The sequence below is a fragment of a genome, unplaced genomic scaffold (assembly GCF_019419815.1).
Source record: "Pyrus x bretschneideri cultivar Hongxiangsu unplaced genomic scaffold, Pyrus_bretschneideri_v1 Contig8, whole genome shotgun sequence".
Lineage (NCBI taxonomy): Eukaryota > Viridiplantae > Streptophyta > Magnoliopsida > Rosales > Rosaceae > Pyrus > Pyrus x bretschneideri.
Genome location: NW_025999820.1, coordinates 6,825,549 through 6,850,587, shown reverse-complemented (window position 1 = coordinate 6,850,587; position 25,039 = coordinate 6,825,549). Strand labels below are relative to the sequence as shown.

At 38.9% G+C, this 25,039-nt stretch overlaps 3 protein-coding genes and 1 long non-coding RNA gene across 4 annotated transcripts; 2 read left to right on the top strand and 2 right to left on the bottom strand.

Annotated features, from left to right (window-relative positions):
* The first annotated feature begins 1,894 nt into the window (after positions 1–1,894).
* On the top strand, positions 1,895–4,304 carry LOC125473010. The gene is made up of 3 exons (XM_048575224.1): positions 1,895–2,540; positions 2,722–3,156; positions 3,403–4,304. Exons 1-3 carry the CDS (start codon positions 1,895–1,897, stop codon positions 4,302–4,304), a joined length of 1,983 nt encoding a protein of 660 aa, XP_048431181.1.
* A 9,080-nt stretch (positions 4,305–13,384) lies between these two features.
* LOC103947527 (UPF0481 protein At3g47200-like) lies at positions 13,385–15,449 on the bottom strand. Its single transcript, XM_009358437.3, has 2 exons — positions 15,200–15,449; positions 13,385–15,123 (listed from the first exon to the last, which is right to left on the bottom strand). The coding sequence occupies exon 2, from the start codon at positions 15,116–15,118 to the stop codon at positions 13,637–13,639; it is 1,482 nt and encodes a 493-aa protein (XP_009356712.2). The 5' UTR covers positions 15,119–15,123; positions 15,200–15,449; the 3' UTR covers positions 13,385–13,636.
* A 4,862-nt stretch (positions 15,450–20,311) lies between these two features.
* On the top strand, positions 20,312–22,889 carry LOC103947482. The gene is made up of 2 exons (XM_009358387.3): positions 20,312–20,472; positions 20,741–22,889. The coding sequence occupies exon 2, from the start codon at positions 20,779–20,781 to the stop codon at positions 22,606–22,608; it is 1,830 nt and encodes a 609-aa protein (XP_009356662.2). The 5' UTR covers positions 20,312–20,472; positions 20,741–20,778; the 3' UTR covers positions 22,609–22,889.
* A 324-nt stretch (positions 22,890–23,213) lies between these two features.
* LOC125473179 lies at positions 23,214–24,567 on the bottom strand. Its single transcript, XR_007255054.1, has 2 exons — positions 23,816–24,567; positions 23,214–23,700 (listed from the first exon to the last, which is right to left on the bottom strand). It is a non-coding gene; the product is annotated as an uncharacterized LOC125473179 (long non-coding RNA).
* Positions 24,568–25,039: the final 472 nt, after the last annotated feature.

Below are 25,039 nucleotides of genomic sequence, written 5' to 3'. Positions count from 1 at the left end.
TTTCCCAGGGATAACCTAAATCGTGAATTAATGTATCTTGAATATATTTCACGATATACTCTTGGGAACTGATTTGAAGCTGTTTAAACGTCTCTGAGAATCTTCTTAAGTCTGAAATTCTCCTCAGTCTCTTGGGGGCTTTTCTCAATCATAAAATCATCTTCTTTAACACTACTGGCAAGTAGTAGTTGAATGGGATTCGCTGGGTGGTCAGCACATCTTGTTTTGAACCAAATAATTGACACACCAAAGAAAAATTTAGAAAAGCAGGACTACTTGATCTCTTGTATCTCCTCATTGTCCGATGTTTGAGGTGTACCTTTTCGATTGCACTTCTCAGCTTCTTGCCGGCCCAAGTATTTCCAAAGGAAAGGATATGCCCGACACAACTTTATAAATTTTTTGAATCTGAAATCCTCCTCACTTTCCTCCGGGAGTATCTCGATTATGACCTTTTTGACATATGAAGGGCTTTCCAACAACCGATCAAACAGCTGTCTGAACAGATTTTGTTGGTCAATGGAGTTTAGTTGTCTCAACAAAAGAATAGGCTCACATAACTTTCTTTCACGGGAGAATTTTTTTCTAAGATCCTTGAATACATGAATTCGGGTTATGATTGAAACTTCATTAAATAGCACCGTGAATGCTCTCAATCTAAAACCTTCCTCAATTTCCTCTACAAATTTTGTGGTTACAACACCTTTAGTGACATAAGAAATTCTTCGAATCATCTTCCGTTGACTACTGGCAGATAGTAGGCTGAACCCAAAACTCGATAGATGCAAGAGTAAATCGGCAGCACCCACAGAATCTTGCTGCTCAAGGATCATTCTCTCAGGAAGCGATGTTTTTTGGCTTAGTACTTTATCTCACCGCTGATGGACATTCCTCTGAGGGAGAATTGTTCCTTCATGTAGTTTATTATCAACTATGTTAAAGACGCTAACTTAGTCACCAAAGTGAATAGCTTTCTTACACAGCTCTGTGAATCTTGTCAGTCGGATAAAATCCTCCCCACTTCCATTGGGGAGTTTCTCATAAGTTAGATCACCATCTTTAACTCCAAGATTATAGGACAGTTCTTCTATCAGATGTATTTGAGCAGGCACGCTTTGTCCCTTGAACCAAATAATTGAGAAACCAAAGAAAAATTCATCAAAACGACATTGCCAATCCGGACAAACTTCTTGATCACTACCTCTGATTTCTTCATGTGTGCCTTCATTATCAGATGTCTCCGGTAGACCTTTCCATTTCTTAGCATCTTGCCAGGTGACAAGACGCTCAAAAACTGTTGAATTATAAGTCTTTAGCTGATTGAGTATTAGAAATAAGATGAGTTTAATGTGTGTATTCATTTGAGCATATCTGCCAAGTGTAGAGTTAAAATGATGTAAGGCCATGAGTGCCATGTGGTGTTTGATCCTTGTAATTAGGTTGATGAGTGACTAAGATTAAAAGTAGTGTTTTGTGTGGTCCTAAAGCTAAGGCCATCAGTTAAATGTAAAGCAGTGTTAGTGCGTTTTTTTTTGTGTAGTACAGATTATTCCTCTGCAAGACTTTTGCATGAGTGAACAAGAAAAAAAAACTTTTCGGTTCAACTTCATCTATCTTTTCTTTTCTCTTCTGTTTAGCATTCTGAAAACCAAAACCCAGCTAAATCAAATACACTAACATGGCCTTAGAGCCTGGTTTCGATTAAGATCTGGGCGTGTTTCTGTGAGCTCAAACATCACCGTTTCTGGTTTCGGTGAAGGTTGCCGGAGTTTGTCTATGACCTAAAGAACTACGTGTTTCTGGATTCACACAAGCTCACGATGCTGGATCTGGGAGTGCTAAAGTGAGGACCCCGATCTTCTCCGATAAGAACTACGAGTTCTGGAGAATCAAAATGGTTACCATTTTCAAGTCATATGGACTGTGGAATCTGGTGGAAAAAGGGATTTCAGTTTCCGATTCGAAGAAGAAGGAAGCTAAGACTGATGAAGATACAGATGTTGATGCTGACGATAATGAGAAAATGGCTGCAATCTTCATGAAAGATCCAAAAGCTCTTGGAATCATTCAAAACGCAGTCTCTGATCAGATTTTCCCTCGAATCGCAAACGCAGACTCGGCAAAAATGGCATGGGATCTGTTGTATGGCGAATATCACGGTGGGGATCAGGTAAGATCTGTGAAACTCCAGAATCTTAGACGAGAGTTTGAATACACTAGAATGTGTGATGATGAATCCTTGACTGGGTATCTTACTCGTTTAAATGATTTGATTAATCAAATGAAGACATTTGGTGAAACTCTGTCAAATGAGAGATTAGTTCAGAAGGTGTTAATCAGTCTCACTAAGATATATGATCCTATATGCTTAGTGATAGAAAACACCAAATGTTTAGAATCTGTTGAACTGCAAGAGGTACTAGCTATATTGAAGAGTCAAGAGCAGAGGTTTGATTTGCATTCCTCAGATGTAACTGAGAGAGCATTTTCTTCTCTTACTGTTAGTTCAAAAGGGCAGAATCGAAGTTATCCTCAGTCTAGTACTTTTAAACCACAAAAAAATTGGAATCAAAAGGGTAAGAAATGGGATTCGAAACCAAAGTTTCAGCAAAAATCATTCACAAATGTTGCACAGAATAGTACTTCCTCACAGATTATGGGTCAAGAGGGTGTAAAACCTCAGTGTAAGGTGTGTTCAAAGTTTCATTATGGTGAATGTAGATATAAGGGGAAATCCAAGTGCCATAACTGTGATAGATTTGGTCATTGGGCTAGAGAGTGTACTGTTTGGAAAGTCTGTTCAAAAGGCAAACTGTGCAAGTCAAATGGAAGTGACAGGAAACTTATTTTATGCAAATTGTGCAGTTGCTGAGACTAAGGTTAATGGAGATTGGTACATAGATAGTGGCTGCAGTAATCATATGACAGGAAATGTTGATCTTCTTGTTGATATGAATACAAATGTTGCAAGGAAAGTTCAAATGCCAACAGGAGTGTTAGTTAATGTGGCAGGAATGGGATCACTGGAAATTGAGACTAACAGAGGAAGAAAATACATTCGAGAAGTCATGTACCTACCTGGTTTGAAAGAGAATCTATTAAGTATAGGACAAATGGATGAGCACGGATATTATCTTATGTTTGGTGGACATATGTGTACTGTTTTTTATGGTCCTTCTCTGAAATGTCAAATTATCTGTGTAAAAATGAAAGAAAACAGGTGCTATCCTCTATCTCTACGGCCTGAGAAACAACTTGTGTTGAAGACCAGTTTTGCTCATTGTTCTCTGACTTGGCACAGAAAATTAGGCCACCTACACTTTGGGGGGATCAAGAAATTGAAGGATAATGACATGGTTCATGGATTACCATATCTAGATTAGTATGACAAAGTGTGTGAAGGCTGTCAATATGGTAAGCAACACAGAGAAAGGTTTCCTAGTGGTCAAGCACAAAGAGCTGGTGCTCCACTTGAATTGGTTCATGTTGATCTGTGTGGACCGATGAGAATCGAGTCTACTGGAGGAAACAAGTACTTCATGTTGCTTGTGGATGATGCAACCAGGATGATATGGGTGTATTTTCTTAGATTCAAATCTGAAGCTCTTACTTGTTTTCAGAAATTCAAGGCCATGACTGAGTTGCAAAGTGGAATGAAGGTAAAATGTGTAAGGAGTGATAGAGGAGGGGAGTTCTTATCAAATGAATTCAAGCAATACTGTGACACAGAGGGAATCCAAAGGCAACTGTCTATCTCTTACACTCCACAACAAAATGGAGTGGTTGAAAGAAAAAACAGAACTGTGATTGAAATGGCCAAGTCTATGCTTCATGACAAAGGAATGCCTTACTATATGTGGGCAGAAGCTGTGCATACTGCTGTCTATCTGTTAAACAGATGTCCTACCAAATCACTGGATAGTATAATACCTTTTGACGCTTACAGCAAAAGGAAACCTGGTATTGCTCATTTGAAAGTTTTTGGCTCGGTTTGTTATGTTCATACTCCATCCGAGCTAAGACACAGGCTAGAACCCAAGAGTATAAAAGGAGTCTTTGTTGGATATGCAAAATGTGAGAAAGGTTATAGAGTATTTGATCCAATCTCTACGAGACTGATTCTATCAAGAGATGTTGTGTTCGATGAAAACTCATCTTGGGATTGGGAAAGAAGCACAGAAAGATATATGTCACTGCCTACTTATGAGTTTGACACTGTGGATACACCAAGAAGTGAGAATACAGAACATGACACTCAAGGTTCAAGTGGTTTATCACCTGGCATATTGGAAGAAGCTGCATGACACACCCTAACCGAGATTAGGGCATGCTGGCCGTCACGTGGAGGTGACGTAGCCATGTGCACAGTGCGGAAGCTAAAGGAAATAATATAAAAGTACGAATAATTTAAAACTAGCATATGTAATGTGATAAAATAAGTGCTAGCGTAAGTGAGACGCTGAATTCAGAGCCTAAAGACTACAGCAGTCCAAGGAAAAGATACAACAATAGTGCACCCGAAGGTGACCCTACATCGGTGCGTGTCTGTCATAAATGCCGGGACTTCCTCTGGGAAAACCACCGAACCCGCTAAGCTACTAGAACCTGGAAGGGCGCAAAACAAAAGCGTGAGTGGGCAAAAACAAATTCTTTGAAAACCATTTCATAAAATACATTCTAACCCCTCGCCGTAAAACCTGTATACTTCCCAGAAAATAAACATATATACGTAGGTATAAATATGCCAAATATGCTCAAGGGTATGCCATCATGCTCAAAGGTATGCCGTCATGCTCAAAACCTCATAATAATATGCAAGTGCTTAGGTATAAACCGTGTCAAAACTTATCACTGGCAGCCGGAGTCACCTAAAGTGACCTGTACGGCTGAATCTAGAGCTCAAATCTCAATCTCAACAGCTAAACCTGCCCACGAGTCGGAACCACCTATAGTGGTCTGTACGACAGGCCTGGTGCGATACATATAAACGCTTTAGTGCTACGATCACGTGAAGACTGTGCGAATAATCGCGGGTCACCTACGAGTCGGAACCACCTATAGTGGTCTGTACGACAGGACTGTGCACCTAACTTGGATCCAAGCTGAGCGTGTGGTGCGGGAGGTGAACAACACGTGAAGGATTGTGCCCTACTCTGGGCGGGAGCACTAACACCGGGGGTGCAGGTTATGAGCTCTCTAAGCATCTCTAATCACTATTGAATGCATATATGAAATAACGCTTACCTGGCACTTACCTGTGCCTCCACATCACCATTAAATATATATACATACACATAACTGAATTTATAAATAAACGTAGATGCAACTAATCATGCATAACCACCAATTATATAAAAGAAACGGCATATAACGAATAAGCATTTATACTAATTTCTGGGAATTATATGTATATAGGTATACGGAAAACCAAAAGCCCACTCACTGGTATGTGGAAGGGTCGTAGCCCCCCTGCCTCGAGTGTGCACGCTCGTCCTCGGGATAGGAATCACCTATATGCGAATTAACTATAAAAACGTTAACTTTAAAGCACATAACCTTCCGTTCAAAATAACTTCTTATACATTGCTCAAAATGGACAAATGAATATACCAACGTGCTCTACACAACCTCAGGATCACAACCATATTTTTAAAATAATTTTTGGACCTCTCACGCGCCCCCACGCGCCAAAATAGGCACGGACCTACGCGCCCCCACGCGCGGCCACTTGCCGTGCACACTGACGGTGTCAATTGACGCCGTCAGGAATATTCTGTTAAAACTCCGGAATATTCCGTTAAACTTAACCGGATACTGCTACTGCCGTTAGGAATATTCCGTTAAAATTAACGGAATATTCCTGTTTCTTCTCTGGCCTACCCTCGCCGGACTTCAGTCACCGGAAAACTGGGAAAACTTTAAACTCACTATTCTCCTTCGTTTTTCAACCAATTTTCATGATTCTTGAACCTAAATGAAGCTTAGACCTAGGAGAATCACGATAGACTACTTTTAAAGGCTAAAAACCACGCGATCATACCTGTCTTCAAACTAAAAAATCGGCCAACTTCGAACCAAGCTTTCCCGACGTCCAAATTTGTCCAACGAAGCACTCCGAGGCTCCTGGGAACCTCACAAACACAACTACAAGCTTCAAAATCCCAAAAACTAGCTAGGTTAAATTTGCATGAACAGTACTCAAATCGGAGCTTAAGAAATCGACGTGAAAACGACTGGTTTCTCACCTGGAAATGGTACAGCTGTACTCCCACGAGCTTCACGAGCTCGAATATGGCCTTAGTTTCTTCGATCTGTGATGATTTGGTTTAGTTGTGTGTGTGTCCGTACGTTGCAGGAAGAAGAAGAAGAATAGAGGACTTGGGGAGGGGGGAGAAAGAGAGAGAGGGAAAGTGACAGAGGTAGAGGGAGAGTGAGACAGTGTGTGTGCAGGTGTGGGTGTGGTCCAACACATGCCACACACACAAAACAACTAATTACGTCAAAAAAAACGAACTAGGGGCAAAGTTGACAATTCACATGTACGTTTTAATATTTCCGGGACGGGATGTCACACTGCAAGTGGTATTGATGATACACAGGTCAATTCTCAGTCAAGTGCAGGTGTGAGTGACACTCAGGCATTTGATCATACTCCATTAAAATGGAGAAAGCTGGATGATGTGCTTGCTCAATGTAATCTGTGCATTATAGAACCAGAGAAATTTGAAGATGCAGTTAAGGATGAATCTTGGATGAATGCTATGAAGGATGAGCTCTCCATGATTGAAAAGAATGCAACCTGGGAGTTAGTAGACAGGCCAAGTAACAAGCCTGTAATTGGAGTAAAATGGGTGTTTAAAACCAAACTCAACTTGGATGGAACTGTGCAAAAGAACAAGGCAAGGCTTGTTGCAAAGGGATATGCCCAAAAACCAGGAATAGACTACAATGAGACTTTTGCTCCTGTTGCTCGGTTAGATACAATCAGAACTCTTATAGCATTGGCTGCACAAAAGAGTTGGAAACTCTATCAACTTGATGTCAAATCGGCCTTTTTAAATGGTGTTCTAGAGGAGGAGGTTTATGTCGAGCAGCCTGATGGTTTTGTAGCTAAAGGGGAGGAAGACAGGGTATATAAACTTCACAAAGCCTTGTATGGTCTAAAACAGGCACCACGGGCCTGGTATGGAGAGATCAATACATATTTCTCACAATGTGGTTTCACAAGAAGTTTAAGTGAACCAACATTGTACATCAAGGCAGAAGAGAAAGGCATTTTGATTGTGTCGATCTATGTGGATGACATAATCTATACTGGGAGCAACAAACAAATGCTTGAAGAATTCAAGGAAGACATGAAACGAAAGTATGAGATGACTGATTTGGGCCTTCTCCATCATTTTCTTGGATGGGAATAATTCAAACCACTTCAAGCATTTTCATCCACCAAAAGAAATATGCAAGCTCTTTGTTAGACAAATTTGGTCTAAAAGAGTGCAAACCTGTGCTTACTCCATTAGTTGCAACTGAGAAGTTAACCACGGATGATGGAAGTGGTGCTGCAAGTGAAGAGTTGTACATAAGTTTGGTGGGAAGTCTCTTATATCTCACTGCAACCAAGCCTGATATTATGTATGCATCCAGTCTGTTAGCCAGATTTATGCACTGTCCTACTAGTAAGCATGTTGGAACTGCTAAAAGAGTGCTAAGATACATTAAAGGCACACTTGATTATGGTCTGGAATATGTGAAGGGTAAGAACTCAATGTTAATTGGGTTCTGTGACAGTGACTGGAGTGGATCAATTGAGGACAGTAAAAGTACTTCTGGTTATGCTTTCTCCTTTGGCAGTGGAGTATTCTCATGGGCATCTGTGAAGCAAAATTGTGTAGCTCTTTCCACTGCAGAAGCAGAGTACATCAGTGCTTCAGAAGCAACTACTCAAGCCATTTGGTTGAGATTTGTTCTTGAAGATTTTGGTGAATTTCAAACCGAAGCCACTCTAGTGCACTGTGACAACACCTCAGCAATTGCAATCACCAAGAACTCTGTGTTCCATCAAAAGACCAAACACATTAACAGAAGATACCATTTCATCAAGGATGCACTGAAGGATGGGATCATTGATCTGGTGTACTGTCCAACTAATGAGCAACTAGCTGATATTTTCACAAAACCTCTGCCTAAGGATCGGTTTAATTATCTCAGGAGCATGCTTGGAGTGAAATTAGCTCAAGACTTAAAGGGGAGTGTTGAATTATAAGTCTCTAGCTGATTGAGTATTAGAAATAAGATGAGTTTAATGTGTGTATTCATTTGAGCATATCTACCAAGTGTCGAGTTAAAATGATGTAAGGCCATGAGTGCCATGTGGTGTTTGATCCTTGTAATTAGGTTGATGAGTGACTAAGATTAAAAGTAGTGTTTTGTGTGGTCCTAAAGCTAAGGCCATCAGTTAAATGTAAAGCAGTGTTAGTGCGTTTTTTCTGTGCAGTATAGATTATTCCTCTGCAAGACTTTTGCATGAGTGAACAAGAAAAAAAAAACTTTTCGGTTCAACTTCATCTATCTTTTCTTTTCTCTTCTCTTTAGCATTCTGAAAACCAAAACCCAGCTAAATCAAATACACTAACATAGTCGGCAAAGTCTCTAGAAAGCCTTATAGATCTTCTGACTCTTGAATCCTCATCATCTGCTTCATCATGAGCTTTGACATCAACGATTGTACCGATCAGTTGCTGTTGATCATTGGCGTCAAGCTTCCTGAATGAAGAAATCAACTCCGCAAATTGCCTTTTGCGCTTGAATTTCTTTGTAATTAGGGAAAGGAAAAGATTTGTCTCGGGGAAAGGAAGTTTGTTGAATAGTTCTGTAAAGGTTCTGAGTTGGAAATCCTCCTCGCTTTCCTTCTCTTGCTGCTCGAGTACTATAACAGCTCCATCAACTAGTTTACTACGGATTTCTTCAGTCTTCTCTATTTGCTCGCTGGGAGAGAGTCGACTGAATGCAAATATTGAAAGACGTGGCACTGTACAACTCTTATCAGGCATAACTGCCGCTTTCTTCCACCGAGACATCGATTAATGGGTGGGAAGACCCACGACCTTTCGTTTTATTTCTTTGCAAAGATTCTGTGGGTGAACAATCAAGGGCATACAAACCATGGCTTCGCAAGATTAAAAGCCTTAGCTATATATATAGTTGTTAATTCTATACTTAACTACGAATTAATAAAGTAGACGCTGATGAATGATTGAGGTGTGGCTTGAATGTCAACCAAGGGCATAAAACTTAAGTAGTTGCCTACCAAACGCGATCGTAAACTAGTTTGAATTGACCAATTATATATTGACAAGAATATTACAAATCATGCCACCAATGTTGCTCAATCAAATTCAATCCCATAAATCCTTCTCTGTATATCAGTTTATATTTACTGTCATTGTACATTTGTTGTATTTACTAGCAAAAAGTGCTCGTGTGGTGCTGCGGGTTTTAAGTGCGTTTAAGGTGATAATATTTTACATATATAACATGTTTACAGAGAGAGATATACTCAGTGTTATTTACAGAGATACGATACTATTTATTGTGCTATTTACATATGTAACATTTTTTATATGCTGCTTGTAAATTGTAATGTTACTGTAAGCTTTGTGCTATTTACATATATACATATATATTGTTTGAGAAAGCTAAATTAGCAGCATATGCCAGTGATCAAAGGTTTGGTACAAAATGTTGTGGATAGACTACGAATATGTTACTGGGGAAAATCTACATTGTTATCGGGCTCATCTTCATCTTGACTATGTAGAGGGGTTTACTTTTCTGGGTTTTCCTCTGCAAGGGTTTCCAGATGGTTGGTACAAAAGAGAGTTGTTAGTGTGAATTGTTTGTTATAACACTTTGCTGACTAACACGTATGAGTTACGTACAGCCAGAATTTGATCCAAGTCTCTGAGGTATGTACAGTCAGATCGAAGGATTCAATATTTTACGATAAAAACCCTAAACAAGTTGACTTTGAAACTAAGGCCGGATGCCTCATGGGGTGTTTTAGAGACCACCCCCAGCAGAAGGAGGCCTGATACCAAGTCGTTTTGGAGTCCAGGGCAATTACAAAAGAAAGGGGTAATGCTTTCATATGAACTCTCCTTGAAATTTCCCATGATCAGTTTGTATAGCATATCCGTTCGTTTAAAAGACGAAGGATTCTTGCAGTTGAATATGTCTTCTTATTTAGTTCAATTAAATTGGTTTTTTATGAAGCAAATTGCGAAATTGCATTTGTAAGTTACATATGCGCGTGCATGTAGAGCAACTACACACACAGCTAGCACATATCTCCAGAGTTGACCAATATGACGACAAATTAAGGGGCACAAGGTCATCCGTGTTATATCTGCCACGTATATGTTAACCTTCTTTATATAATAACTTAGCTACTAGATTGGGAAGGTTCCGGGCCGGTGATTATAAACAAAAAAATACAAAATTTAATAGATCGAGATCAGGTCTGGAACGACCGTCCACAAGACTAGAATGCAAATTGCATATATGAATTGAGTTCGATATACTATAACAAATTCATGCGTGCCAGATGTACCAGTTCGTAAGAAAAGTGATAGACGACACTTTAAACTGAATAAGCTTTTCAAATGCACCTACAAGATGGAAAAATAATCGATAAGCTGATTGTATACAGAAAGTGACAGAAGACGAAATACCATCTTAAACTATTCTGTATTGACCATGGAAACCTTCAACTATTTCTATGGAAATGTAGATGAGAACATATGATTGCCAGTGGCTTGGATAAAGAAAGAAAAAAACGAAATAATAATCTAAACTGTGTTAGTAGTACTTCAACGGAGCAACTACCACATGGCTCATGCTCTAGACGGAGTCTGGTGCTGGTGCCTGAGAGGGCTGAGGGAGAAAGCCTCATACTGGTTCGTTCAAGTGTGACATCGGACACACAAATTAATTCGTAGGGCAATGCAACTGATACTGCAATAAAAAATAAACTTTTAAACACTGCATTCGAATTTAGCCCATTGTGATGCTTAGCCAACTCCTTCACACACTTAGTGTAAATAATATTATTTGTTAAAAAAAAATGAAAGTAAAATAAGGACTATCTAAATTGAATAACATATTAATGAAGAAGAATATAATTCTTTGGATGCTTCTAATTGCGTTTGGCAGAAAAACTAATTAAGTGTTTTGGCTTATAGAAGCACCTTTTGAAGAAGTATATGCTAGATGCTTCTTCGTGAAGCACAGCTCCAAGTGCTTTTCTAGGAAGCATTTGAGTTTTTAATAAACCAATTTCAATATGTTTCACAATAAATCCATTTCTAACATGACAGTTCATGACTAAGCGTTTTCTAGAGAAGCAATCTCAGACGGCACAGGCTCAATCTTTTGGTGGTGAAATTATATCAAATAATCTCTACACGTTTTACACGGCATTGTTCTTGGCTGATCCCCCGGTTTCCATACTTTCCACGTACCTCGTCAACGGATTAAAGGAATGTAGACACAACTTTAAAACTGAAAAGAGCCATTTTCGGCAACTCTCCCCTCTCCTCCTTCCTATACTCATCTGATAGACTAACCTCCAGAAAATTAAATATATTTCTCATGACCAAGAGTTTTGGGCATTTATTTTGGCTTTTCCTCCAGTATATGTTACCTTTTGATTCAATTAAAGATTTTTATTATAAATAGTTTCTGAAATTGGCCCACAGTTATTGAAATTGAAAATCAATCAATCAATATCGTAACCTCTAAAAATAAATGTCGTAAATCAATATGATTTTTCGTTACAATCTCATAAAAAAATTTCATTACATGGCACTTAAATGGATCCCACAAATTTAATTAAATATTATATGTGAATTAAAAAAATAAAAAATATATTAAAATTAAAATACAAAAGAAGAAGAAGATGACTGAACACTCTTTCTCGTGAAAAAGTTTAATTTTTTAAGTTCCTGAATTTCTTGTTCTTAAAATTTTGAAATCCTCGTTTTTAGCTTGATTTAGTGTATTTCCATATGGGGTTTGTCTGGGTTCATGAAAATTTTCTCAGATTCATGACTCCGACAGATTTCCGTGTTAGATTTTATATTAGATTTCTTGGTTTTTGAAAATTTCCTAAGATTCTTGAACACTATCCATGGGATTGTTCCGATATCTGTTTCTACGGTGCCAAAACCGGCTAGGAGGTCGCCGAAGGATCGCCACACGAAGGTGGAGGGACGGGGTGGGAGGATCCGATGCCCACCACATGTACATCCAGGATTTTTCCACTGACTTGGGAACTCGACCACAAGTCCAACGGCGACACTCTAAAGATACCCACAACTTATTGGGATGGGAGGGGGTGCGTTGGGGGTTGTAGTGTGGGTGGGGAACAAGATGATGAACAGTGTTCATTCATCTTCTTCTTTTCTTATTTTTTATTTTTAAAGTTTTTAATTATAACAAACTTGTTTTTTATTATTTAAATATTTTTAATTTACATAATAATATTTAATTAAATTTGTGAATTCATTTATGTCAACACGTAACAGAATTTTTTACGGAATTATGATAAAAGGATCACATTGATTTGTGACATTCATTTTCAGATATTACATAGATTGATTTTCAATTTTAAGGAAAATCTTAATGGATGAATCAATTTTAAGAACCATCCGTGATAAAAACTTTTCAATTAATTAAGTAAAATAGTGATTATGATTCATGTACATAGTAGGTAAATGTCTTCTTAGTTTAATGTTTAAATTGCTTTCTATGAAGCAAATTGCATTAGTTTAATTATATTTTTCAGACGTTAGTGTTTTTTCTGTTTACATGCCAGAGTTTATTTTTTTATTTTTTTATTTTTTTCAATTTTAAATAATCAACACAAGTTTCTTGTGAAGTTTCAACTCTTGAGTTTTAAAGTCACAAATTTAGAGTTGAAACCCCGCAAAAACATAGAAAATGTTTTGGAATTGCCACTCTTATCCTTTTCCTCTCAGATCCTCTTTTCTTTATCCTCTCTCTACTCTTTCTCTTTTTAATATTGTTGACTTAAAATTAATTTTGTGTCATACCAAAGGACGTTTTGAGTTTTATAAAAACTGTTTTTAAAACTAATGAAAACTTTTTAGTAGGATACCAAATGGGCCAAAGCTTTTAGGATTATCTTGTGCCCAAAAAAAGCAACATTTTTGCGATGGGATCAAATTAGAAACAATTACTAAAAACTGGTGTCAGCTGAAGTAATTGGCACCAAAACATGTAACAGGCCAGTTTACCGGTCTATATGGGTGGGCGACCGGTGGCACATCTTGACCCGCCTGACGAATTGCATATACTAGGAATCTCGGTTTTTAAATTTTCACTTAATAAAGCTTATGTTCGAACATCTTTGTTCCTAGATCAGCACATTATCAAAGATGGTGGCTTGACACAAAACTGAGAGTAATATGCTAGATTTACATGGAAATAAACAAGTAACAATGTTCAAACGTTTCAGCAACTTATATAACTTTCTTAAAAAGAAGAAATCGCAGAGACGTCGGCAATGACCGATCCAACAGCTAGAGGACAATGCTTTGAAATATGATGGTTAAGCCTATCCCCCAGATTTTGGGGGACGGAAATACGCATAGCAAGCAAAAAAGGCTTGAACTGCGGTAAACAGTAGAAGTATAACAGCAGCTACAGCGGATAAGAAAGACCACGGAGTCGAGAAGTACTTGAATCTGAAACCCGCACATTGTACACGCCAAACATTTCTATGGTATTCATTCACATCCTTGAACAATTCGCATAGATAACTCTCATCAATATCAAAAGGCACGTCTTTTCCAAGGTTTTTGAAGAAATCAGCAGCCTCCACATCAGTTCCTAGATAATTCTCAATAATCTTTTTGTCACAGAGGAATGAGACATCTGCAGGCGTGCGGATGAGGCAACTCATGAATGCAGCATAAGTGGTGACATGCTTTGAGCAATGAGAGTAGCACTGTTCAAATGCTACACAATTCATGAATAAGTCAGTGCGTATATCATCTAGTACTATGTGTGGAATTTCAAGCGCTCCCTTGAGAAATCTTATATCCAAGAAGCTCATTGCATCCCTTGTCTTGAACTTAATTCCAGCTAGGTGAAGCTTTCCGGCTGATTGGATAAATTCAATCGATGGAGAAATATTTCCCTTCCTGGTCTTGGACTTGATTCGTGCTGCAAATTTTTTCACTGCCTTCCTTGTTCCTTCTAGAGGCTTCTTCGCAGATCGAATCAATTGAACTAATGGACGACTAACATTTCTAGCTTGATCTTGAAGCGAATGATCATAGGGTTTAGGAATAAAACTCAAGCGAAGTAAATCTAGTAAATGTTTTCCTTCAGTAATACTGAAATCAGGTATTTCTAATGCATAATTTAAGAATTCCAAAGCAAGTTTGGCAAGGGATGACTCACTCTCCTCTCTTGACGCTTTTGATTCATCGAATAACTTTTGAAGAACGAAGAAGGGAATTTGGTTTTCTAAACGAAAAAGATCGCGTATGAGGCTAGCAAATACCCATGCCAAGTTAAAGATGGGATCATCTGGATCACTTGGTGACAACCTTCCAACTTTGCAAAAGAGCTCAACGGTAAACAAACCATCCAACACCATTATCTCAACTAGATCATGACTGTTTAAATTGATTGTCTCCGAATAGCACCCTCTTATGTTTTCTTCCATCGATGCTACAACCTGCCTGTAGTGATCAAGTCTCGGTCCATTTGATGGTGTTCGAGCAAGTAAATCACGAAGAAATCTCCACTTATGCTGCTGCATCATCTCCAAACGCATGTTGCCATAGTGGTAAGGACCTATAGAAACTATATGAGGTTGGTAGGCCTTCTTGTTGATTTCCAAGAGGTGTTGAGGCACTCTGAAGATGCAGCAAGAGAAGTTTCCAGATGATGGATGCAGCAGCCATTTCGTTTCCTTAATTCTTTGATCCAATGATGTTGTCGTCTGAATATGGTTAACCGCTGGAATTGGAATAACTGCGTGATCTCTTCCTCCATTAGCAATTGGTGAGTTTGGTTGCGAGTTCATTGTAGCTATAAATTATAGAGAGGAAGGATTAATTTGTTACTCAATAATTATCTCTTGAAGTAAAGTTGAATGAGAACAAACCTTAAACCTTGCTTAATTAGAATTAGCAGCTGACTGAAATCTGTAAACGTTGAATGAAATAATTTGAGCCTTATGGGGTTGAACCTTCTTTGAAATTTCGTGGCGCCATCTTCTTCTCTCCTTATCATCCTACCCTCAGACTTTCTATATTTAATTAGTATATTAATCCATCTTATGGTTATGGATGTAGATTAATTTCTTTGTTTTCTTTCTTTTTTAATTGGGTTTGACTTGGTAATCCTGATTCAGTAGTCATCAATCTACATCCATAACACCTATGCCTCGCCTTGTTAATGTGGAGATCATGTTGTACCAAAGCCTTGTCATTTGTCATGAGCAGCATGCAAGAAACTTAGGACTTATCAATTTGTACGTAGATCAATAATCTTGGTGCATATTTTGTAATTATGTACCGACATAATTTGGGAAAATGCAAAATATTGAAAGACTCAAGAACTTATCCGAGTTGCATGAACTTTTCATGTCAATGACAAGCCGAGACTTTGCTTACACCTTACCATGTGCCTATGAGTGATAAAATGGCATGACCATGACCATTACAGCCTATCTAACCTTGTAATGGGGGATCTATCCTCTATGTGGCTTTCTAATTTAGAGCCTCAGGCCATCTCCAATCGAAGAAGGATCAGAAAGCTCGTTTTAGCCTTATAGCCCTCCAAGAAATTAATGTTTTAGTGAACAATGCAGGCCCATATGTCTTACCATCTCTAACCGAGGGGCCAGAGGGCCATAAGCCAAACGTAGCCTTGTGACAAAAAATCATTTCCAATCGAGGGGGCCAAAGGGCCATATGGTCAAACATATTTTATTATTTTAATTGAATTAATATGGTTACTTAAATTAAACTACCTCAATAATTTTATTTATGGATTGCCAATAATTTTCGAGAAGGAATTTCACTAATTTTACGTCTCGGATTTCGAGTGCCATGTGTTGATGTGTAAGTAACTTTGCAGATTTCTTGTCGATAAGGGCTCGTGCAAAAATATATGATAGGCCTAATTTGCCTTTGAATCCAAAAAATGGTACCTACAATAGGATCTTGTTGCACATCTTTGGGCCAAAAGAAGCATGAAGTAGGCGTTTAAGTTTTATGTTCTTAAATGTTTTTAAAACTGTTGTTTAAGTTTAATGTTGTTAAATTTTTATTTTTATTTTTTACGTTGTATAATTTTTATGTTGTTTAATGTTACTTAATGTTATTTAATGTTGTTTAATGGCTTAGGAAGTTATAGGAAAAAAATGAAATTTTAAATTTAAAAAAAAAATTCAAATATAACGGCTAGTCGTTGCATTTAAACGTTCGGCCAGGCCTGGGGTAGGCTTGGTGGTTGGCCCTTTTCTTCTTTTTTGGCCAGGTGGGGCCCACAAGCTCTTTGACTTAGTCCTTGGTTGGAGATGATTTTCATATCATTTTGGGTTATTTTCAACCCTTTAGCCAAATCAGTTGGAGATGGCCTCAATAAAGAAATTCATCCATTGTATGCCGGAAACTAGGTCCCTAAAATTGGTAGCCACCATTCATCTACTAGCAATGGGTGACCCAAAGTTAGTCAAAAGACAGTGACACACCCCGATCGAGATCAGGGCATGCTGGCCGTCACGTGGAAGTGACGTAACCATGTGCACAGTGCGGAAGCTAATAAAATAATAATAGAAGAAGTACGAATAAATAAAAGAAAGCTAGCATACGTAAGGTAATAGAAATAAGTGCTAGCATAAGTGAGACACAAGTTCAGAGCATAACGCCTAAAGCAGTCCAAACTAAAATGACGCGACAACAATACACCCGAAGGTGGCCCTACGCTGGTGATCGTCTGTCAGAAATGCCGGGAAAGCCCTCTGGGAAACCACCCAACCTGCTAGACCGCTAGAACCTGGAGGGGCGCAAAACAAAAGCGTGAATGGGCAAAAACAAAGCTTTTGAAAACCATTTCAAAAACTAAATTCTAACCCCTCGCCGTAAAACCTATATACTTCCCAGAAAATAAACATATGTATAATAATATAGATATGCCAATCATGCTCAAGAATATGCCATGTCGGAACCTCAGGATGAAATGCAAGTGCTCAGGTATAAATCATTTCCATAACATATAGTCTGGCAGCCGGAGTCACCTAGCGTGACCTGTACGGCTGAGTCTAGAGCTCAAATCTCAATATCAATAACTAAACCTGCCCACGAGTCGGAACCACCTAGGGTGGTCTGTACGACAGGCCTGGGTGTAATACATATAAACGCTCTAGTGTTACGATCACGTGAAGGCTGTGCGAATAATCGCGGGTCACCTACGAGTCGGAACCACCTAATGTGGTCTGTACGACAGGACTGTGCACCTAACTTGGATCCAAGCTGAGCGTGTGGTGCGGGAGGTGAACATCACGTGAAGGACTGTGCCCTACTCTGGGCGGGAGCACTAACACCGGGGGTGCAAGTTATGAGCTATTTAAGCATCTCGAATCACTACTGAATATAAACATGAATAACACTTACCTGGCACTTATCTGTGCGTCCGCAGCACCCAATATGCATATGCATATGTATATATATACAACTAATAATGCAGCTAACGATGTATAAATAACGATAATACAATGCATGGCATAAGGCAAATGACAATTCAAATCAATTTCTGGGAAAATATAAGTATATAGGTATATACGGAAAACCAAAAGCCCACTCACTGGTATGTGGAAAGGTCGTAACCCCCCTGCCTCGAGTGACCACGCTCGTCCTCAGGATACGTCTCATCTATATGCGAAATAACTATAAAAACGTTAATTTTAAAGCATATAACCAACCTTTAAAAATAACTTCTCATACAATGCTGAAATAGGGTGTATGAATACACCAACGGGATCTACTCAACCTCACAAACATCCCTATATTTTTAAAATAATTTTTCACCGCCGCACGGGCCCCCACGCGCAGGCACGTGCCTGGCACGCTGACGGCGTCAACTGACGCCGTAGGGAATATTCGGTCAGTTTTAACAGATTCCGTCAACGGCGTCAGGAATATTCCGTTAGACTTGATGGAATATTCCGTCACCTTCTCCGGCGCCGTCGCCGGCGCCGGAAAACTGGAAAATTTTTAAACTTCGATATCTTCTTCATTTTTGACCCAAATTTCACAAAATTAGTACCAAAATGAAGCTTAGAACTAGAGGAACACAATCATACCACTTTCAAGGGTTAAAAACCACGAAATCTCACCTGTAAAAACAACCCAACTCCGGCCAACTTCGAAACTAGTGATCCCGACGTTCAATTCCTTCAAGCGAACTACTCCGAGCCTCCTTGGGACCTCACCAAGCTTCCTACCAGCTTGAAATTTCCTAAAACGTGAGAAATCACGTGTATGAATAGTACCCAAATCGGACATCGTTGAATCTACGTGAAAACGATGGAGTTCTCACCTGAAAATTGTATAGCTGGACTCCTACAAGCCTCACGAGCTCGAAAACGTGCTTGGTTTCCTCGATCTGTGGATGTTTGATAGGTTTGTGGGTGTGTCCGTACGTTCGAAGGAAATGGGAAGGGAAATAGGGCTCGGGACAGTCACAGGGAAAGGGACAGAAGGTGTGGGGTGTGGGAGTGTGAGTGTGTGGCCCAAAACATGCCAACACAACACAAAAACGACCAATAAACGTGATGAAATCGAACTAGGGGCAAAATAGTCTTTTTATGCGTACGATTTTGATATTTCTGGGACGGTCTGTCACAGACAGCCCCAATTTTAAGTGGGACGCGCACTAGAAAACCACAACTTAAGAGGTTTCTTCCTTTTCACTCGTCCATCACACGCAAAGGATTTGATGCTCGCCCATTTGTGATTCTTTTTTTTTTTTTTTTTTTTTTCCCTTCTTTACTTTTGCCTTTACTTTTCACATGATGTCCAGCCATTCCTGTCAAGTAAAGGGCTAATAGCGGATGCTTCCTTGAAGTTTCAAAGAAGACTGACCGAAGGTCGATTTTTCTCTCTTTACCCTTTTTTTTTTTTTTGGAGAACCTCTTTACCCTTTTTTTCATTGTGCACATAACGTGATGAATTTTCCTGTGCATCCATTTCTTTTTTTTTTGGTCCCCCTAAGTTTGTGTTCATTTGTCCCAGAGAGTCTTGCCCCGCTAAGACAATCTCCAACCCTGGCCTATAACCTATTTTTCCTCTTTTATTCCCCCTCCAAATCCAATCCAACCCAAGCTTAGAATTGGACCTAAAACCTAAAACCTAAGACAAAGTCAGATTTAACCCAGGATTAGTAGGGCTAGGCCACTCATGCCCCCCCTTAAAAGGCCATAATTTTCATTTTTTTTATTCTTTTTTCTTTATTCTTCCACCTTGCCGTGTCTTGCTCTCTCTCCCTTAAGTTTGCTTTTATTTTTCCCTTTTCCATCCACCATTCTTGACCCTAAAATATAAAAACAAGAAAAAACAAACTGATAAGGACCTTAAGAAGGACTCGGCCGTCCATTGCCCTAACATTTTCCTTGATGGAACTGTCCACATGCGCACTAAACTAGTGGCCATAGTAAAAATAAAATAAAAATAAAAATAAAAATAAAACACTTGCTCCTACATCTATTATAGTATTTTTAAAGCACTAACCAGTTAGAGGAGTGGAAAGTGGTATTGATATTGATCCAATTAAAATGGCAGATATTTGAATATGTATGCTCACTGTTGGGATGTTTACCAATATTTCAGTACCATTGTAGAAAAAGAAATACGCATTGGATGAGTGATATAAAAATATGGTAAAAATAACACAAATACTTAAAACTTCTAACTAAACTAGATAATTAGATAAATATAAAAAGAAGAAATATATAGTATAAATATTGGTTCATCACCATGCTAAATATCTTGCTGATGTGGACAAGGCAGAGTATACATCCTGACAAGGACATCTATCTGTTAATACTATTAGCAGGTTTTGGCTAGCATATTTCGTTAAAGATCAGAATAGTTATATTTGACGAGTTGTACAACTGGCGTGTTCCCTCTGGTCGGGATATTTTATGTTCTTATCAACTTTTCGAGCCACTTACGTAATCCTTACAAAATGCTGACAGCGGATAGCTTCCTTGCAGTTTCGAGGAAGACCGGCTGAAGCGCGAATTTTCTTTCTTTACCCTTTATAAGTCCTCGTAAGAAACTGCAATCCCTCCAACTCTTGTATCAAAACCAAACACACGGAATAAAGTGCATTGGGCTATTCAACAAGGCTGAATCAATAACTAGCATTCCGGTACTTCTTACAAACTCTTCTTTCTTTACCATTTTATTCTTTTTTCTTGTCAATATATTTTCACTTTATGTCATTGCATTTGAGGATTTATGTAGTCTTTGACCTACAACTACTCTAGGGAATGAGGTTTACATGCAAGCTAAAAGAAAGTATAACAATTTGATTTGGTATTTGGATGCAGTTGAACCTTTAATAATTATACATGAGAAAGGACTTGATATAATTTTGAATTCCCATTTTTATCGGTTTATTTTTGCACTTCTTTCAGGAATAAGTTACGACTGGGGATTTGTTTCTGCGATTTCAATGTTCGTATTTCCGAAACACTCTCCTGGGTCCAATACCAGTTCTACTGATGCTGCTGATGTTGCTGAATTACTCTTGAATCTTTCGATCTTCGGGTTCAGCCAACTCTCTGCCAGTGATCAACATGAGAAGACGAAAGAAATGTACAATAAGGTTGTTGAAGATGTCATTGTGGAGCAACTCCCGGAAGAAAGTGAAGAGGATTTGAGAGTCAGAACATTCACTGAGCTATTCAAGAAACTTCCCTTCCCTGACCAGAATCATTTCCTGTCCACCGTTACAAAGAAATTCAAGCGTGAGCGGCAAATTGGCGAGTTGATTTCTTGGTACAGTACTCAACTAGATGCCAGTGATCAGCAAGAGCTGATTGGAGTTATGGTTCATGTTAAAGATGATGACGAGACAATTACCAATGAGGATTTGAGGCTCAAAAGATTTACACAGCTGTGTAGAGATTACACCGATTACGCTTATATGCATCTTGTCGCCATCAGGGAAGAATATGTTGAGAAACGAAAAGATACACAGGAGACATCTGGTAATGATCAAGTTTGTTCCGATTGGCAATCCCGTTTTGCTGATTTTTTCTTGGGTTTCTCGATTATTTGGTTCGAGGGACAAGGCTCCTATGGTCAGTGGCAGCTGATTGAACAACTTTGTGATGGAGTTAAAGGTGCTATAATTGAGAAACTTGAAGACGAAAGTGAGGCGGATTACAGACTCAGAAGATTCACAGAGCTATGTAAGAGAGTGGTTGACTTCGGTGTCCAAGTTCATTTCCTTGACAAAGTTGAACAGAAGCTGCTCCAACCACGAAGATATCTTCCGCACGGGGTGCTCCTTCAGCCTCAAGATTCTGCAAGTGCTGCTGAATTACTCTCGAAGCTCTCAAGTTTTGGGTTCAGCTTACTATCCATCGATGACCAACAGGACAAGATTAAGCAAATCTCTAATAAATTTTCTGCTGAAGTTGTTATAATCGATAGACTTGCAGGAGAAAGCGAGGAAGATTTGAGAAAGAAAACATTCACACAGTTGTTCAATAAAGCTCCAGTCTCAGCGCGAGTTAATTTATTCAAGGAGTTAACGAAAAAATTCTTTGGTGAAAGACGCTTGTGTGAGTCAATTCTTCTGTTCAGGCAGCTTGGTTCTAATGATCAACAAGAGCAGATTGAAGAAATGTTTGGCCGGTTAGTGAGAAGCGAAGATGCCAAAAATGTCATACTCGAGAAAGTTGATGAGGAAAGTGAGGAGGATTTTAGGCACAGAAGATTTATAAAGATGTGTATTACACATACATTCCTTTTGGATCGCTTCTTGTGGAAAGAAGCTAAGAAGTGGGATTTAAAAGGCCTACAGCTGCAGATATCAGGTAACAAAGAGATAGATGAAATCAAACAGTTTCGATATGCTGAATTTTTCTTTGGTTTGTCAATAATTTGGTTCAAAACACGATGCGCCAAAAATCCAAAAAATCCCGTTCAAGTACTTTTTACGAATGTTGGAGAAGGTGATTACATCATTGAGAAACTCCAACATGAGACCGAGGAGGACTTCAGGCTCAGAAGATTTACAGAATTGTTTGAGCAGCTTCATTCCAGTTCCCAAGAAGATATTGTGAATTATATTCAAGGCACAATATTTCATGATCTAGGTTATGAGCCAAAAAAAGAGGAGAAAAAGGAAGAAATCCGATATGATGGAATGCCTCAGTTTGCTCCTCACTTCATCAAGGTGAAAATTCCAAACTTACGAGGAGGAGGAGCAACTACTCGAGGAGGTGGAGATGGAGCAATTACACAAGGAGGGCAGGGGACAAGTCAACAATAGATGATTTGCAACTGTCACCACGGAAGGATCGTTCAAATGACTACTGCAAATATGATGTCGATAATGTGGTCATACTGTTAGCATTCGACGAATTTTTACATGCAGTAGGATAATTTCTGTGTCATCATTTCACGCCTTACATTGTCTGTGATTAATACTTGGGGTAGGACTCCTACGTTCTTACTGGTAATTACGCAAATTATGTAAGTGTAAAAAGCTGGTTGAACTTGTGACACCACGTTAGCTAGCTAAGTAATCTTACGGTCAAATAATTTCTTGTTGATACGTTGTGCAACAAATCATTGACTTTATATTGCGTTACAAGATTAATCTAACATGCATATATAATCCAGATGACCATGCTCTTATTTATGCTCGTAAGTTTGTCAACTCTGGAGATTATATATGCTGTGTGGTGGGAACCCTATGAAGATTTACAAGCACATTATAACATACATCAGGCCTTAGCCGTTGGGGTTGGCCTTTATAATCCCCTTGTGTTGTGTGTTTATTAATGATGCCTACTCATATTATAACATGTGGAGTGGTTACATACCATGTGAATTTGTTCCACTCACATATTACTCGAAATTTCATAGCGAAAATGAGACGAATGGTTTAAGATGGTTAATATTTGGTAGTCAACAACTTTTATGCCCTGGGTTTGGTTGAGATTCATCCACAACCATATAGCTAAGGCTTTTTTGTACATACCTAATCATTCATCAGATTTTCATTCAAATGTAAAGAGAGAAAACCATCTGAATAATGTCTGTCTGGAAGTAAATGGTAGCTGATGAGCCCCATAACACTAGTACATTGTTACACCTTTCAATCTTTGCATACAGTCGACTTTCTGCCATTGGTCGAAGAGAGAAGACGGAAGAAATCCATACTAGTTGATCGAGCTGTTACACTACTCGAGCAGCACCAGAAGGAAAGTGAAGAGGATCTCCAACTCAGACCCTTCACAGAGCTATTCAACAAACTGCCATTCCCTGAGATGAATTTTTTCCCATCGCAAGTTATAAGGAAATTCAAGCGTGAAAGGCAGTTTGCGGAGTTAATTTCTTCGTTCAGGAGACTAGACGCCTGTGATCAATAACAACTAATGAGAATAATTGCTGACGTTGCAGCCGAAGAAAAAACAAACGAGGATTCTAGGCTCAAAAGATTTACACGTTTGTCTAGGGAGTAGGGACTATACCGGCAGTTTTGATTTGCTGAGTTTTCTTGGATTTCTCGATTATTTGGTTCAAGGGACAAAGTTCCCGGTTCAATTGCAGCTGATTGAACAACTCTATCATGGAGTTAAAAGTGCTATATTTGAGAAACTCGAACATGAAAGTGAGGCGGATTTCAAACTCAGAAGATTCACAGTGCTTTGCGAGATAGTAATTGACTTGGTGTCCAAGTTCACTTCCTAGACAAAGTTGAAAAGAAGCTACTACACCAACGAAAACATCTTCCAGAAGGGATGTACTTCAGCCCCAACATTCTGCAAATGCTGCTGCACTACTCTCACAGCTCTCGAGTTATGTGTCCAGCCTACTATCCTCCAAGGACCAGCAAGACAAGACTGAACAAATGTATATCAAAATTTCTGCTCAAGCTGTTATAATCGAAAGTCTTGAAGGGGAAAACTAGGAAGATTTGAGAAAGAAAACGTTCACGGAGCTGTTTAATAAAGCTCCAGTAATTACACAAGTTCGCTTATTCTAGGAGTTGACAAAAAAAGCTCTTCAGTCAAAGACGCCTATGTAAGTCAATTGTTTGTTCAAGCAACTTGGTTCTTGTGATCAACAAGAACAGATTGAAGAAATGTTTGGCCGGTCAATGAGGCTGCCAAGCAAAGTTGTCAAAGATGTAATGCTTGAGAAATTCTCTGAGGAAAGTGAGGAGGATTTCAGGCAAAGAAGATTCATAAAGTTGGGTACAATGTGTAGTACCACTACATACCTTTTGGATAGCTTCGTATGGTAAGAACCTAAGAAGAAGAATTTAAAAGCTCTAGAGCTGCCGACATTAGCTAATGAAGAGAGACAAAATCGAACAGTTTCGGCATGCTGAATTTTACTTTGGTTTGTCCGTAATATAATTTGGTCAAAAGGCGATGTGCTAATTATCCAAGGAACCCCATTCAAGTACTACTCAGTAATCATGGAGAAGGTGACCATACCACCCAGAAACTACCCAATGAGACCAAGGAGGATTTCAGGCTCAAAGGATATATTGAGCAGCTTGAATTCAATGTTGAATATCCCACATTAGTAAGAGAAAGAAAAAAAGAGTAAATTGTAGCTATGGTCCCTTAACTTTAACTCAATTGGAGCAATAGTCCCTCAACTAAAAATTCATTACCATTGGTCCCTCAACTCATCAAAATGTGCAACTATGGTCTCTCAACTAAAAATCCATTACCATTGGTCCC

Coding starts and splice junctions, on each gene's coding strand:
- LOC125473010 (XM_048575224.1), top strand. CDS start 1,895: ATGGTTACCATTTTCAAGTCATATGGACTGTGGAATCTGGTGGAAAAA. Junction 2,541..2,721: donor TCGAAGTTATCCTCAGTCTA/GTACTTTTAAAC, acceptor TGGTGAATGTAG/ATATAAGGGGAAATCCAAGT. Junction 3,157..3,402: donor TATGTTTGGTGGACATATGT/GTACTGTTTTTT, acceptor AAGTGTGTGAAG/GCTGTCAATATGGTAAGCAA.
- LOC103947527 (XM_009358437.3), bottom strand. CDS start 15,118: ATGAACTCGCAACCAAACTCACCAATTGCTAATGGAGGAAGAGATCAC.
- LOC103947482 (XM_009358387.3), top strand. CDS start 20,779: ATGTTCGTATTTCCGAAACACTCTCCTGGGTCCAATACCAGTTCTACT.